At 45.7% G+C, this 15128-nt stretch overlaps 1 protein-coding gene across 1 annotated transcript in view; it reads left to right on the top strand.

Annotated features, from left to right (window-relative positions):
- Positions 1–3748, top strand: part of B4GALT1 (beta-1,4-galactosyltransferase 1) — a 56246-nt gene extending 52498 nt beyond the window's left edge. Inside the window, exon 6 of the mRNA XM_077817960.1 lies at positions 233–3748. Within this exon, the coding sequence (XP_077674086.1) occupies positions 233–368 (136 nt within the window). The 3' untranslated portion in view covers positions 369–3748. The remainder of the gene's footprint in view (positions 1–232) is intronic.
- The last annotated feature ends 11380 nt before the right edge of the window (positions 3749–15128 follow it).

The following is a 15128-nucleotide window of genomic DNA, read 5'->3' as shown; positions in this document are numbered from 1 at the left end:
CCCGCAGTCTGGTAGGTGGAGAATGGGGTGGGGGAGCATAGGGGACGCTGTGAGCTGCACTTTAATTCTAAAAGAGCTGCATGTGGCTCGCAAGCCATAAAGTTTGGTCACCCCTGTTTTAATCCTTTCTTGTGGCCATTGAGCTGTGATGCGGGTGGGTGCAATGTACTGCTTGCAATTCAAAGTCATTACAACATTAATATTACAATATTGCATCCTTTTATTTTCACAGGTTTGACAGAATTGCTCACACAAGGGAGACCATGAATTCTGATGGCTTAAATACGCTGTCATACAAGGTAGTGAAAACGGATAAATACCCACTGTATACAAAAATCACAGTGGATGTTGGCTCACCAAAGAAATAGTGTTGAAGAGGCAGACGTGAAGACTTAGAAGCTACCAGGGATATCTGATCCATAGGATTTTTATATGTACTGTTTTTTACTACAGTCAGAATGAACAAGAAGGCCGCATTCAGCTATGCAAAGTTTTTCGCGGTCTGCTGGACAAGTGAGACTTCTTAATCCCAAACTTGGCTTTACACAACTTTCTAGCTCTACGGTATTTTTGTAAGTTTGGAAACTGTAAATAAGATTTGTAAATATTTACATTGCCAGAAAACGCTGGATATTATGTATTCGCTGCAGTGCTCCCCACACAAATATTTTATTCAAATGTTATTGTTCACAAACAAATGATGAATCAGCAATTACTACCCGTATTATTTCTTCCATATGTTAAATTAGGTAGACGAGAACACCACGTTAAATTCTTCGCTGTTGTTACTTTATGAAGGACTGGAAAATGCTGCTAAAATTGTACACGTTTATACTTCGTCGTCGACTTTTTGTTAGTGGAGGCCAGTATCGTTTAGTCTTGTCTCATGTCAACCAAAACAAACACTTTTTTCTTTAATTTTATGCAGAGCAAGTTTTGGAAAAATTGATCTTACAAAATCTGTAACAGCAACAGCTTTTATTATTTCAGAGGAGATTTTAATAAGGCCCCAGCCCTCCAGCGAGCACTGTATAGACAGGACATTTAGGCTTGGTGGGAGCTGCCCAGGATGGTGTAAATATGATGATTGGTGCAAGAAGTGCTGTCTCCAGGTGACCTGCACGGAAAGATGTCTCTTGCTCGATAGAGCAGTGCCAGATGCATTCTATTTTTAATAAAGGTAAATTGGTTGTAATTATGGGCTGAAACTATAGTCTTTTTAATTAAAATTTACTGACATTTGTTTACTTTCGTAAGAGCTTTTCGCACCATTTAAATATCATATAAATTTCACAAAAACAAAATGCATTTTTCTTACTGTTGTACATAAAACTTGAATTCACTGTTCCTTTTGTTTTGTGATATTTTAAGATGCAGTGAGAGAAATTTGGTTTTTAAAAGAGACGTATGTTAATACCTTGATTAAACTAGGATGTAGCATAATTGTTAAATGAGGCTTAAAAATAGTCTGTTATCACAATGACAGGTTCTTATGGTGCTTCATGATGTGTGAGCCATGGATTAAGTTTGCGCTACGTATTTGTCCATGAAATCTCTTGCGTTCTTTAATGCTTTAATACTGACAGGACAGTAAAGATCAGGCTTACTTTGCTGATCTGAAGCCTACGCTAAAAGTGTGTCTTAGATGTGAGAAAGTGTTCCAGGTCCCTACTCGTTTGTAACTTCCGCAGCCACTGAGGAGTGTACACTTTCTTGTTCACGGCATTTTTAAACTGCAGATGGGCAACAGTGCCATCCTATATACCTTGCCTTTCCGCTTTATGACATGATGAAAACCCCTTCAGCATTATGGCATTTAGAGCAGGTCAGAATTTCACCTCAAAGCATGGACATCTCAGCAGTGTTTGTGAACTTTTTGCCACCTTTCCGCCAGCTCAATCTAAAATGACTTATGCTAATTGGGCCTGATCCAAAACTCTCAGGAGTCAGTGCGAGGGTTAGTAGGAGCTCTGGATCAGGCCTGCGGGGTTACTCCTGCATCTAGGTGTGTTTACCTGGAGAGTAGAAGTGGAGCTTAAGTCCCATTTGTTTTACACAAGGAAGGAAGGGGCTGATCTAAAGATGGGGGGGAGGGCTGTTTTATTTAAATGTGCTTTTTGGCCACTGGCTATGGCTGAAGTCATGGACGGAAGCCCCAGTAACCCCATGGGGTGCCTGGGGGGGCGCCTGCCCTTCAGTCTGATTTGTAAGGGCTTGTCTACCAACACAAGTTAAAGTGAAGCCAGTGTGGACACTCTCTTACCTGTTTGGAACTGGCTCTGTTGGTTTAGTTTACACCTGTACACCTACCAACACAAGCCAAACCTATGTGAGAGTGTCCACACACCAAGGTGCACCAAATCTGTATACAATCACACCTTTAGTTAACCAGGACAGCTCTGGCTTCTGATCAGTTCAAGGGAGAACCACTTCTTGGCAGCATTGTTTGGAACTAAGACCTGATCTGCCATTGCAAGATCCTCACCTAAGAGCCAGCCTGCAAACACCTGCTCTTGGGTGTAATTGTACTCATGCTAGGAATTGCATTACAAAGTTACTGATGTCTTGGCAGAGATGCAGTAGCATGTAGCTTAGATCCCTTCCGGAATCTGGGTTAATTTTCTCTCTGCAAAACCCACACACATGCAGCAGCATTGATTAGTAGCCAAACGTGGCCTGGGATTTTCAGAGGAGTCTGAGTGTGGCCCCCAGCTCCCACTGAATGCCAGGGTAGTATGGGAACCAAACTCAGCTGAGGCTCTTCGGAAAATCCCAGAATCTTTGTGCGTCTCTCCCCCCCCACACACACACAACCCCCATCTGCCCCCTTCTCCTGTCAACTGAAACATCTGAATCTTCAGAGATTTGTTTAATCCTCTAGCTGCCCAACCTTTGCAAAGACACAATATATTGCATTTGATTGTTTTGCCTTACTAATATATGAAGATCAGGAAAATTTCTATAGAAAGCTTTCATATTTTAAATCTCAAAGAATGGAATTAATGTAAGTAGTAACGTTCTGGCTGTTAGCATTAGAGATTTCTACAAATGTGCCTTAAAAGGAAAAGGGGAAGGAAACCTTGAACAAACAGAACAGCATGTATCATATCAGACACTTAAGAGTTCCCATGGGCTGCTGATTTACTTTTCCTTTACTAATATTTAAAACGGTAAACTATTTAAGAAAAGTTTTTAAAAGACAGAATCTTCCCCCCCTTTCTTAATATGTGTAACCCTGTGGTGCTGGGCCAGGATTTCACCAGGGTGAGTTCTCATGCGAAGTACATCTATCAAACTGTGAAATTTCTTCTCAATTTGACCAGTCCATGAAATCCAGTCATTATTCTCTCTAGGATTTTCAGGGACCTTAGCAGTAAACAAATATGTAACTCGGAAATGAATTTTGATTGAATCTTAGTTTGTGGTGGGTCCTATTCAGACGTCGATGGTAACGCTCACTGAAGTGATCATCTGTAAAATGGGCAAAATTTAAAACACATAACCGGATGTAAAACAAATGCAGATACCTAATTTCATCATAACAATTGTTTTTTAGAATACTAAGCATTCTGGTATGTGGCCTTTTATCATGTGGCCTTTGCTCATTTGCTGGACTGTGTAGAGGTTTTCAGCATGTTTTCCATAAATGATTTTGCTTTGCACTTTTATCACTCGTATTATTTCCACATGTAAAAGGTCCCTATGTTCATGTTCACGTCAAATAAAGTATTTTCAGTCTTTACAGGTAGTGATATTACTTGAAGAAATGTATTTTGTCTGTCTCTTCCATAGCTACTCTGTCCAGTTGCAGGCCACCCCGGGTTTCCAGTTTAAACTCCTCTGCACAGGTTCTACCCCCTTCCTCCTGCCAACAGTAATGGGCTGAGTGAGGGATGGGCCTTGCAGCCTTCAGCACCCTATTGTGGGCTCTGTTGGGCCCATAAGCAGGGTCTTCCACTGAGGAGGTTTGGGAGTCAGAATTAGGGTTGTCAAGCGATTAAAAAAAATTAATCGTGCAATTAAACAATAATAGATACCATTTATTTAAATATTTTGGATATTTTCTACCTTTTCAAATATATTGATTTCAATGACAACACAGAATACAAAGTGTACAGTGCTCACTTTATATTTTTATTACAAATATTTGCACTGTAAAAAACAAAAGAAATAATATTTTTCAATTCACCTCAAACAAGTACTGTAGGGCAATCTCTTTTTCATGAAAGCTGAACTTACAAATGTAGAATTATGTACAAAAAACCCTGCATTCAAAAATAAAACAATATAAAACTTTAGAGCCTGCAAGTCCACTCAGTCCTACTTCGTGGTCAGCCAATCGCTCAGATAAACAAGTTTCTTTACATTTGCAGAAGATAATGCTGCCTGCTTCTTGATTACTTCACCTGAAAGTGAGAACAGGTGTTTGCATGGCACTGTTGTAGCCAGTGTTGCAAGATATTTGCATGCCAGATGCGCTAAAGATTCATACGTCCCTTCATGCTTCAACCACCATTCCAGAGGACATGCTTCTATGCTGATGACAGGTTCTGCTTGGTAATGATCCAAAGCAGTGCGGACCAACGCAGGTTCATTTTCATCATCTGAGTCAGATGCCACCAGCAGAAGCTTGATTTTTCTTTTTCAGCGGTTTGGGTTCTGTAGTTTCCGCATTAGAGTCTTGCTCTTTTAAGATTTCTGAAAGCATGCTTCACACCTCGTCCCTCTCGGATTTTGGAAGGCACTTCAGATTCTTAAACCTTGGGCCAGTGCAGTAGCTATCTTACAAATTTCACATTGGTATCTTCTTTGAATTTTGTCAAATTTGCAGTGAAAGTGTTCTTAAAACAAACAACATGTGCTGGGTCATCATCCGAGACTGCTATAACATGAAATACATGGCAGAATGCGGGTAAAACAGCCGGGGACAGATAATTTCCCCCCCCCCCCACAAGGAGTTCAGTCACAAATTTAATGAATGTGTTACTTCCATACTTACGTTGCTTGTTAAAAAAATATGTCCTCTGGAACAATGGACGAAGTATGAAGAGGCATATGAATCTTTAGCATATTTAGCATGTAAATATCTTGTGACTCTAGCTACAACAGTGCCATGTGAACGCCTGTTCTCGCTTTCAGGTGCATTGTAATTCAGAAGCAGGCAGGATTATCTTCTGCAAATGTAAACAAACTTGTTTATCTGAGCGACTGGCTGAACAAGATGTAGGACTGAGCGGACTTGTGGGCTCGAAAGTTTTACATTGGTTTGTTTTTGAGTGCAGTTATGTAACAAAAATACCTACATTTGTAATCTGCACTTTCATGATAGAGATTGCACTCCAGTACTTGTATGAGGTGAATTGAAAAATACTATTTCTTTTGTTTATCACTTTTACAGTGAAAATATTTGTAATCATAAATTCTATAAAGTGAGCAGCATACACTTTGTATTCTGTGTTATAACTGAAATCGATATATTTGAAAAGGTAGAAAAAAATCCAAAAATATTTAATAAATGTTAATTGGTATTCTATTAGTTAACAGTATGATTAATTGCAATTAAATTTTTTAAATCGTGATATTTTTAAGTTAATCATGAGAGTTGACTGCGATTAATTGACAGCCCTAAACAGAATGCTGGGCCTGGTAGTTCAAGTATCCTACATGCCCTAGGGGAGAGGTACGTTCTCCTGCAGCCAGGATCCTAGCTGTGTAGGGTTTCACAGATCAGTTAAAACATCTGATTGCACCAAGGAGAGAACCATAGGACTCGAAGGGAACTCGAGAGGTCATCTAGTCCAGTCCCCTGCACTCTTGGCGGGACTAAGTATTATCTAGACCATCCCTGGTGTTTGTCCAACCTGCTCTTAAAAACCTCCAGTGATGGAGATTTCACAAACTCCCTAGGCAATTTATTCCAGTGCTTAACCACCCTGACAGGAAGTTTTTTTCTAATGTCCAATCTAAACCTCCCTTGCTGCAATTTAAGCCCATTGCTTCTTGTCCTATCCTCAGAGTTGAGAACAATTTTTCTCCCTCCTCCTTGTAACAACTTTTTATGTACTTGAAAACGGTTATCCTGTCCCCCCTCAGTGTTCTCTTCTCCAGATTAAACAAATCCAATTTTTTCAATCTTCCCTCATCGGTCATGATTTCTGGACCTTTAATCATTTTTGTTGCTCTTCTTTGGACTTTCTCTGATTTGTTCACATCTTTCCTGAAATGTGGCACCCAGAAGTGGACACAGTACTCCAGCTGAGGCCTAATCAGCACTGAGTAGAGCGGAATAATTACTTCTCATGTCTTGCTTACAATGCGTCTGCTAATACATCCCAGAATAATGTTTGCTTTTTCTCGCAATAGTGTTCCACTATTCAGTTTGTGATCCACTATGACCCCCAGATCCCTTTCCACTGTACTCCTTCCTAGGCAGTCATTTCTGATCCAGGCAAATAGCACTTCCAGTTAATGAAGCTGTTCTGGAACCTGCTAGAGCAGTCTGGCATACACCCGTCACATACGTCCCCTACCCCAAGAGAGCAGAGAAATGCTATTTTGTTCCAGCCAAGGGAGCAGAATTTCTTTTTACTGATCCCACACCTCTCTCTTTCTGATTGTCCAGACTGCCACGGAGAGATCTAGACAACAACCATCAAAATCCACCCTTTCTGACAAGACTTGTTTGGAAGAAAGGTCTTCACATCCATGAGCTTTCAGTTACGTATAACGACCAATCAAGCGCTGTTGGCTAAGTACAATTATCTGAACTATTCCAAGTTCACCAATTTTTGTAGACGTGCTGCCACAGCAAGACAGAGCCCAATTCCAAGCTCTCATTGAAGGTAACCTGCTAGCCAGAACAGCAGTTCAATCAGCTGTTGATGCAGCGGACGCATAATCAAGATCAATGGCAATGGCCATTGTAATGCACCGTAAGTCATGGCTACATGCTTCAGGGTTTCCCATGGCGATCCAAAACACCATAGAGGACTTATGAAGCTCATCTTTTCAGTGAGTGGACAGATGAGTTCTTACACATTCTGAAGGACTCCAGCTACCCTCCACTCCTTGGGAATATATACACTGCTACCAGCTGTCACATGTTCCTCCCCTTCCTGGGGTGAGGGCTCATTCTCCAAGAGCACAAGCGACACCAGGGGCATTGCTTCAGGAAGTACCTCTACTTGACATTTCCAAGGCAGCTAAGTGGAGTTCCAACCGGACATGCATAGAGTCATAGAAGATTAGGGTTGAAAGAGACCTCAATCATAGAATCATAGAATCATAGAATATCAGGGTTGGAAGGGACCCCTGAAGGTCATCTAGTCCAACCCCCTGCTCGAAGCAGGACCAATTCCCAGTTAAATCATCCCAGCCAGGGCTTTGTCAAGCCTGACCTTAAAAACTTCCAAGGAAGGAGATTCCACCACCTCCCTAGGCAACGCATTCCAGTGTTTCACCACCCTCTTAGTGAAAAAGTTTTTCCTAATATCCAATCTAAACCTCCCCCACTGCAACTTGAAGCCATTACTCCTCGTTCTGTCATCTGCTACCATTGAGAACAGTCTAGAGCCATCCTCTTTGGAACCCCCTTTCAGGTAGTTGAAAGCAGCTATCAAATCCCCCCTCATTCTTCTCTTCTGCAGGCTAAACAATCCCAGCTCCCTCAGCCTCTCCTCATAAGTCATGTGTTCTAGACCCCTAATCATTTTTGTTGCCCTTCGCTGGACTCTCTCCAATTTATCCACATCCTTCTTGTAGTGTGGGGCCCAAAACTGGACACAGTACTCCAGATGAGGCCTCACCAATGTCGAATAGAGGGGGACGATCACGTCCCTCGATCTGCTCGCTATGCCCCTACGTATACATCCCAAAATGCCATTGGCCTTCTTGGCAACAAGGGCACACTGCTGACTCATATCCAGCTTCTCGTCCACTGTCACCCCTAGGTCCTTTTCCGCAGAACTGCTGCCTAGCCATTCGGTCCCTAGTCTGTAGCGGTGCATTGGATTCTTCCGTTCTAAGTGCAGGACCCTGCACTTATCCTTATTGAACCTCATCAGATTTCTTTTGGCCCAATCCTCCAATTTGTCTAGGTCCTTCTGTATCCTATCCCTCCCCTCCAGCGTATCTACCACTCCTCCCAGTTTAGTATCGTCCGCAAATTTGCTGAGAGTGCAATCCACACCATCCTCCAGATCATTTATGAAGATATTGAACAAAACCGGCCCCAGGACCGACCCCTGGGGCACTCCACTTGACACCGGCTGCCAACTAGACATGGAGCCATTGATCACTACCCGTTGAGCCCGACAATCTAGCCAGCTTTCTACCCACCCTATAGTGCATTCATCCAGCCCATACTTCATTAACTTGCTGACAAGAATACTGTGGGAGACCGTGTCAAAAGCTTTGCTAAAGTCAAGAAACAATACATCCACTGCTTTCCCTTCATCCACAGAACCAGTAATCTCATGATAAAAGGCGATTAGATTAGTCAGGCATGACCTTCCCTTGGTGAATCCATGCTGGCTGTTCCTGATCACTTTCCTTTCATGCAAGTACTTCAAGATTGATTCTTTGAGGACCTGCTCCATGATTTTTCCAGGGACTGAGGTGAGGCTGACTGGCCTGTAGTTCCCAGGATCCTCCTTCTTCCCTTTTTTAAAGATTGGCACTACATTAGCCTTTTTCCAGTCATCCGGGACTTCCCCGGTTCGCCACGAGTTTTCAAGAGGTCATCTAGTCCAACCCCCTGCTCAAAGCAGGACCAACCCCAACTAAATCATCCCAGTCAGGGCTTTGTCAAGCCAGGGCTTAAAAACCTCTCAGGATGGAGTTCCACCACCTCCCTAGGTAACTCCTTCCAGTGCTTCACCACCATCCTAGTGAAATAATGTTTCCTAATATCCAACCTAGACCTCCCCACTGCAACTTGAGACCATTGCTCCTTGTTCTGTCATCTCCCACCACTGAGAACAGCCAAGCTCCATCCTCTTTGGAACCCCCTTTCAGGTAGTTGAAAGCAGCTATCAAATCTCTCCTCACTCTTCTCTTCTGCAGACTAAATAAGCCCAGTTCCCTCAGCCTCTCCACATAAGTCATGTGTCCCAGCCCCCTGATCATTTTTGTTGCCCTCCGCTGGACACTCTACATTTTGTCCATATCCTTTCCGTAGTGGCGGGACCAAAACTGGATGCAGTACTCCAGATGTGGGCTTACCAGTGCCTAATAGAGGGGAATAATCACTTCCCTTGATCTGCTGGCAGTGCTCCTCCTAATGCAGCCCAATATGCCATTAGTCTTCTTGGCAAAAAGGGCACACTGTTGACTCATATCCAGCTTCTCATCCACTGTAATCCCCAGGTCCTTTTCTGCAGAACTGCCTCTTAACCAGTCAGGCCCCAGCTTATAGCAGTGCCTGGGATTCTTCTGTCTTAAGTGCAGGACCTTGCACTTGTCCTTGTTGAACCTCATCAGATTTCTTTTGGCCCAATCCTCCAATTTGTCTAGGTCACTCTGGAACCTATCCCTACCCTCCAGCATATCTACCTCTCCCCCCATCTTAGTGTCATGCACAAACTTGCTGAGGGTGCAATCCAGCTCATCATCCAGATCATTAATGAAGATGTTGAACAAAAACAGCCCCAGAACCGACCTCTGGGGGACTCCACTTGATACCGGCTGCCAACTAGACATTGAGCCATTGACACTACCTGTTGAGCCCAACGATCTAGCGAGCTTTCTATCCACTGTGATGGGGCAAGCCCAGATGGCTATAGAAAAGTAGTGGGAGACAGATATATTAGCCCCAGGTTAAAAAAATCCCTGTTACCAGGATAAGTAAATGGTAGCTACTCCAGGTCAATTAAGACACCTGGGGCCAATTAAGATCTTTACCGAAGGCAGGGAAAATAGCTAGGTTCATTGGGACACCTGAAGCCAATTAGGGGCTGGCTGAAACTAGTTAAAAGCCTCCCAGTTAGTCAGTTGGGTGCGTGTGTCAGGAGCTGTAGGAGGAAGCTGCGCTGTTGGAGGAACTAAGCAGTTTAAACCATATCAGGCGCAAGAAAGGAGGCCCTGAGGTAACGGTGAAGGAGATATGGAGTGGGGGCTGCTGTGGGGAAGTGGCCCAGGTAATTGTACACGTTCTATTTCCAAAAAGTCAACTACCATAGCTGCTACTATTAGGGTTCCTGGGCTGGAGCCCGGAGTAGAGGGCGGGCCCAGGCTCCCCTCTCCTCTCCCCAATTAATACTGAGACTCAGAGAGAACAGAGACTGTGTGAGGGAGGGTGGCTTCTCCTCACCTCCCTTGCTGGCTTATGATGAAAATGGCTCAGTAGGCTGTGACCCTTGCCTCTCGAGAGAGAAGGGTTACGTGGAGAGTCACAGTGAGCCTCTGAGGCTAGTGAAATCTGCCAGGAAGCATGGGACACACTGAGACAAGGACAGAGCTTTGTCACAACTGGTGTCAGCAGTGGGATCATCATTCACAGCATGGTGGAAGAAAGAGGTTTGAAAAATAAAAGTGCACTGGGGTTTGGGATTTTTTGTTTGTTTTGTACCACAATGAAGGAGGTGGTCAGAGCTCTGGTACAAGCCACGGCCGCCCAGCAGGAGGCCACCCGGGTTCAGGCAATGGCGCAACAGGAGTCTATGCGGCTACACCAGGAAACCAATCAATTATTAATGGGCCAGGTGACCCAAGACTGTGCCCTCTTGCAAGAAGCAGTGGATCAGCTGAAGATCCTCACCACCCAGGCCCAGGGGTCTGACGGGACGCGAACTCTGAGGGCCACTGGTTGTCTGCCAAAGATGACGTCAGAAGATGACGTAGAGGCATATCTCCTCTAATTCAAAAGGACTGCTCAGCATGAGGCGTGGCCCCAGGAGCAGTAGGCCAGCATTCTTGCCCCTTTTTTGTGCAGAGAGGCCCAGAAGGCCTACTTTGACTTGCCTGCCACAGATGCCATTGACTATACCCGGCTGAAGGCAGAGATTCTAGCACGATTGGGGTGACGGCAGTGTTACGGGCCCAGAGGTTCCATGAGTGGAAATACCAGGAGAACAAACCCCCAAGGTCCCAGCTATTCGACCTCATACACCTTGCACAAAAGTGGTTACAGTCCAAGGCATGCTGTCCAGAGGAGATTTTGGAGATGCTGGTCATAGACCGTTACATGCAGGGACTGCCACCAGATCTCCATAAATGGGTAGGCCAGAACGATCCATCCACCTACGATGAGATGATCATGCTGGTAGAAAGACAGATGACAGCCAGGGAACTGACCCGACTACCCAAGGAAGGCCCCTTTCAAAGCAAGCACCTGATCCCAACCCTGGAAGGTTGGGCAGCCAAACCCCCAGGGAGTCCTAGGTGGAAGGGGGGGTGAAAACCAGCAGGGACCCCAGAAGGAAGGGATTGGCCTGAGTAGGGGGAACCCTGGGACTAAACCCCCTAACCCTCGGGATTGGGGAGTGATTAGAAGCAATTATAGATGTTATGCATGTGGGCAGTGGGGACACATAGCAGCACAGTGTCCCAGCACCGAGGAGCCTATGCAATGTAACTTGGGGGATTGGGAGGTCCCGTGCTCCCTTATCCACCTCGCAGGGGTCGCATGAGCCCCGCATAATTACTCCAGGCCAGTGAGGATAAACGGAGCAGAGACTACAGGGCTTGTGGACTCGGGGCGTGCGATCACCCTCATATCGGGTAAGCTGGTAAAAAGTAGTCAGCTGCTACAAGCCAAACGCGTGGCAGTGACGTGCGTGCATGGGGCCGTGAGCCATTACCCCACCATCCCAGTGGACCCCCACTGAGGTGACCGTGGGCGTAGTTCCTAAACTCCCATATCCTGTAGCCATTGGGAGGGACTATCCAGGGTTTGATCATTTACTCCCCTCGGAGAGGCTAAAGGGAGGTGGGGACTCTGAGGACAGCGAATCATCACCGGGGGAATGTCAACCCCCAATGTTCGCTGAGATTTCTCAGGATCTGTTCTCAGCCCCCCGAAAGACCCAGAAGACAAAAAAAGAGAGGAAGGCCGTGAAGGCCTTGGGAACCCGGATCCTGACCCAGGGCCAGAAGACCTCCCTAGTAGGCAGATAGACGCAAGCAGCCAACAGAGAAACTTCCACCCCAGAAGGTGAGCCGGAGGCCATCCCCAGCTGTGACGGCAGCGAGCCATTGGAAGAAGCAGAAGCCAGCTTCTGGGAGCTCGGGCAGGTTAGTCCCAGGAGAGAGACTTTCGGGTGGGACCTTTTGAATGCATAGCCATGGACCTGGTAGGGCCCCTAGAGAAGACGCTCAGGGCCACCAACATGTGCTTGTTGTACTGGACTATGCAACCCAGTACCCGGAAGACGTTCCCCTACGCAACACAGCTTCCAAGACAATAGCTAAGGAGCTAGTACAGATCTTTGCCGGGTTGGGTTACTCAAGGAGATATTGACTGATCAAGGGACACCTTTAGTGTCCAAGTTGATGAAAGATCTCTGTTCATGGCTCCATGTACAAGCCCTACCTCAGTATACCACCCGCAAACAGATGGCCTTGTGGAAAGGTTCAATAGGACCCTCAAGGGCATGATCAGGAAAGTGGTGAGCTGGGATGGGAAATATTGGGATACCCTATTGCCTTACCCCATGTTCACCATCCAGGAGGTTCCGCAAGCCTCCACAAGTTTCTCTCCATTCGAACTCCTATACAGGTGCCACCCCCGGGGCATATTGGATATAGCTGGAGAAGCATAGGAAGAGGAGCCAAATCCCAGAAGGAACATAGTCAAGCATGTACTGCAGATGAGGGATTGGATAGCCCGAGTTACGGCCACTGTATGGGAACACTTGGAGAAGGCACAGGAGACCCAACAAACCCATTATAACCACCAAGCAAAGCTTCGACAGGTCAAACCAGGGGATCGGGTGATGGTCCTGGTGCCCACAGCAGAAAGTAAACTGTTGGCCCAGTGACAAGGACCCTACGAAGTGATCGAAGCCGTGGGAGAGGTGAACTATAAGGTGCAGCAGCGAGGCTGCCGGAAACCGGAGCAAATTTACCACATCAATCTTCTACAACCTTGGCACAATGGAGAGGCATGCTTAGTCATGCAGGAGACCCTTCCCCAGGAGGATAACTTACACGAGCAAGTGAGGAGATCATCCGACTTGACGCCGATCCAAAGATCGAGGCAGACGACATGATTAATCACAACCGAGATGTGTTCTCTACAAAACCGGGGCGGATGACTGAGACCTATCACCATATCCACACGATCCCCGGAGCCAAGGTAACATTGAGACCCTACCGAATCCCAGCAGCCAAAAGAGAAGAAATCAAGGCCGAAGTAAAGAAAACGTTAGAATTAGGGGTTACTGAAGAATCTTATAGTCCATGGTCCAGTCCAATAGTTCTAGTGCCTAAACCTGACGGTGCCACGAGATTCTGTAATGACTTTCGCCGACTGAATGAAGTATCCCCATTCAATGCGTACCCCATACCGCACATCGACGAACAGAGCGGTATAGGTGGCTGAGGGATTGGTTAGGTGGCTACCGTGCAGGGCAGGGCCTGTGCAGACATGAGCGTTTCATGTGTGAGGTGATGCAGGGAGTGTACGGCTCCTGGTACATGAACCCAGGATTCACGTCCAGACTGCTCTTTGGGCAGGGGCCTGCACAAGACCTGTGTGCCATGTGATTCCTTTTAGCCTTGGTAGCCCCCAGACAGACCCAACACCCCCCAGCTGCTTTGGTACCCCCGCCCCAGATCCAACATTCTCCTAGCTGCCTTGGTACCTCCCATAGATCCAAACCCCCTGCAGCAGCTATGACTTAGTGATGCTGATACCCCCCCCCACCCAGGCTTAGGCCCCTAGGTACACCTTACTTAATGACAGGTTTCAGAGTAGCAGCCATGTTAGTCTGTATCCACAAAAAGAAAAAGGACTTTTGGCACCTCAGAGACTAACAAATGTATTTGAGCATAAGCTTTCGTGAGCTACAGCTCAATTCATCTGATGCATAAAAGTGGAAAATACAGTAGGGGGATTTTATATACACTGAGAATATGAAACAATGGGTGTTACCATACACACTGTAATGAGAGTGATCAGGTAAGGTGAGCTATTACCACCAGGAGAGGAGAAAAAAAAAACTTTGGTAGTGATAATCAAGGTGGGCCATTTCCAGCCGTTGACAAGAACGTGTGAGGAACAGTGCGAGGGGAGAGGGGGGAGGAATAAACACAGGTAAATAGTTTTACTTTGTGTAATGACACATCCACTCCCAGACCACACCACACGATCCATTGTCTACAGCCAAGCTCTACGATACAACCGCATTTGCTCCAACCCCTCAGACAGAGACAAACACCTACAAGATCTCTATCAAGCGTTCTTACAACTACAATACCCCCTGCGGAAGTGAAGAAACAGATTGACAGAGCCAGAGCCAGAAGAGTACCCAGAAGTCACCTACTACAGGACAGGCCCAACAAAGAAAGTAACAGAACACCACTAGCCATCACCTTCAGCCCCCAACTAAAACCTCTCCAACGCATCATCAAGGATCTACAACCTATCCTGAAGGATGAACCATCACTCTCACAGATCTTGGGAGACAGGCCAGTCCTTGCTTACAGACAGCCCCCAAACTTAAGCAAATACTCACCAGCAACCACATACCACACACCAGAACCACTAACCCAGGAACCTATCCTTGCAACAAAGCCTGTTGCCAACTGTGTCCACATATCTATTCAGGGGCCACCATCATAGGGCCTAATCACATCAGCCACACTATCAGAGGCTCATTCACCTGCACATCTACCAATGTGATATATGCCATCATGTGCCAGCAATGCCCCTCTGCCATGTACATTGGTCAAACCGGACAGTCTCTATGTAAAAGAATAAATGGACACAAATCAGATGTCAAGAATTATAACATTCAAAAACCAGTCAGAGAACACTTCAATCTCTCTGGTCACTCAATTACAGACCTAAAAGTCGCAATATTACAACAAAAAACCTTCAAAAACAGGCTCCAACAAGAGACTGCTGAATTGGAGTTAATTTGCAAACTGGATACAATTAACTTAGGCTTGAATAAAGACTGGGAGTG

This window comes from Eretmochelys imbricata, chromosome 5 (assembly GCF_965152235.1).
Source record: "Eretmochelys imbricata isolate rEreImb1 chromosome 5, rEreImb1.hap1, whole genome shotgun sequence".
NCBI classification, from domain to species: domain Eukaryota; kingdom Metazoa; phylum Chordata; order Testudines; family Cheloniidae; genus Eretmochelys; species Eretmochelys imbricata.
This window is presented reverse-complemented; position numbering and strand designations above follow the sequence as displayed.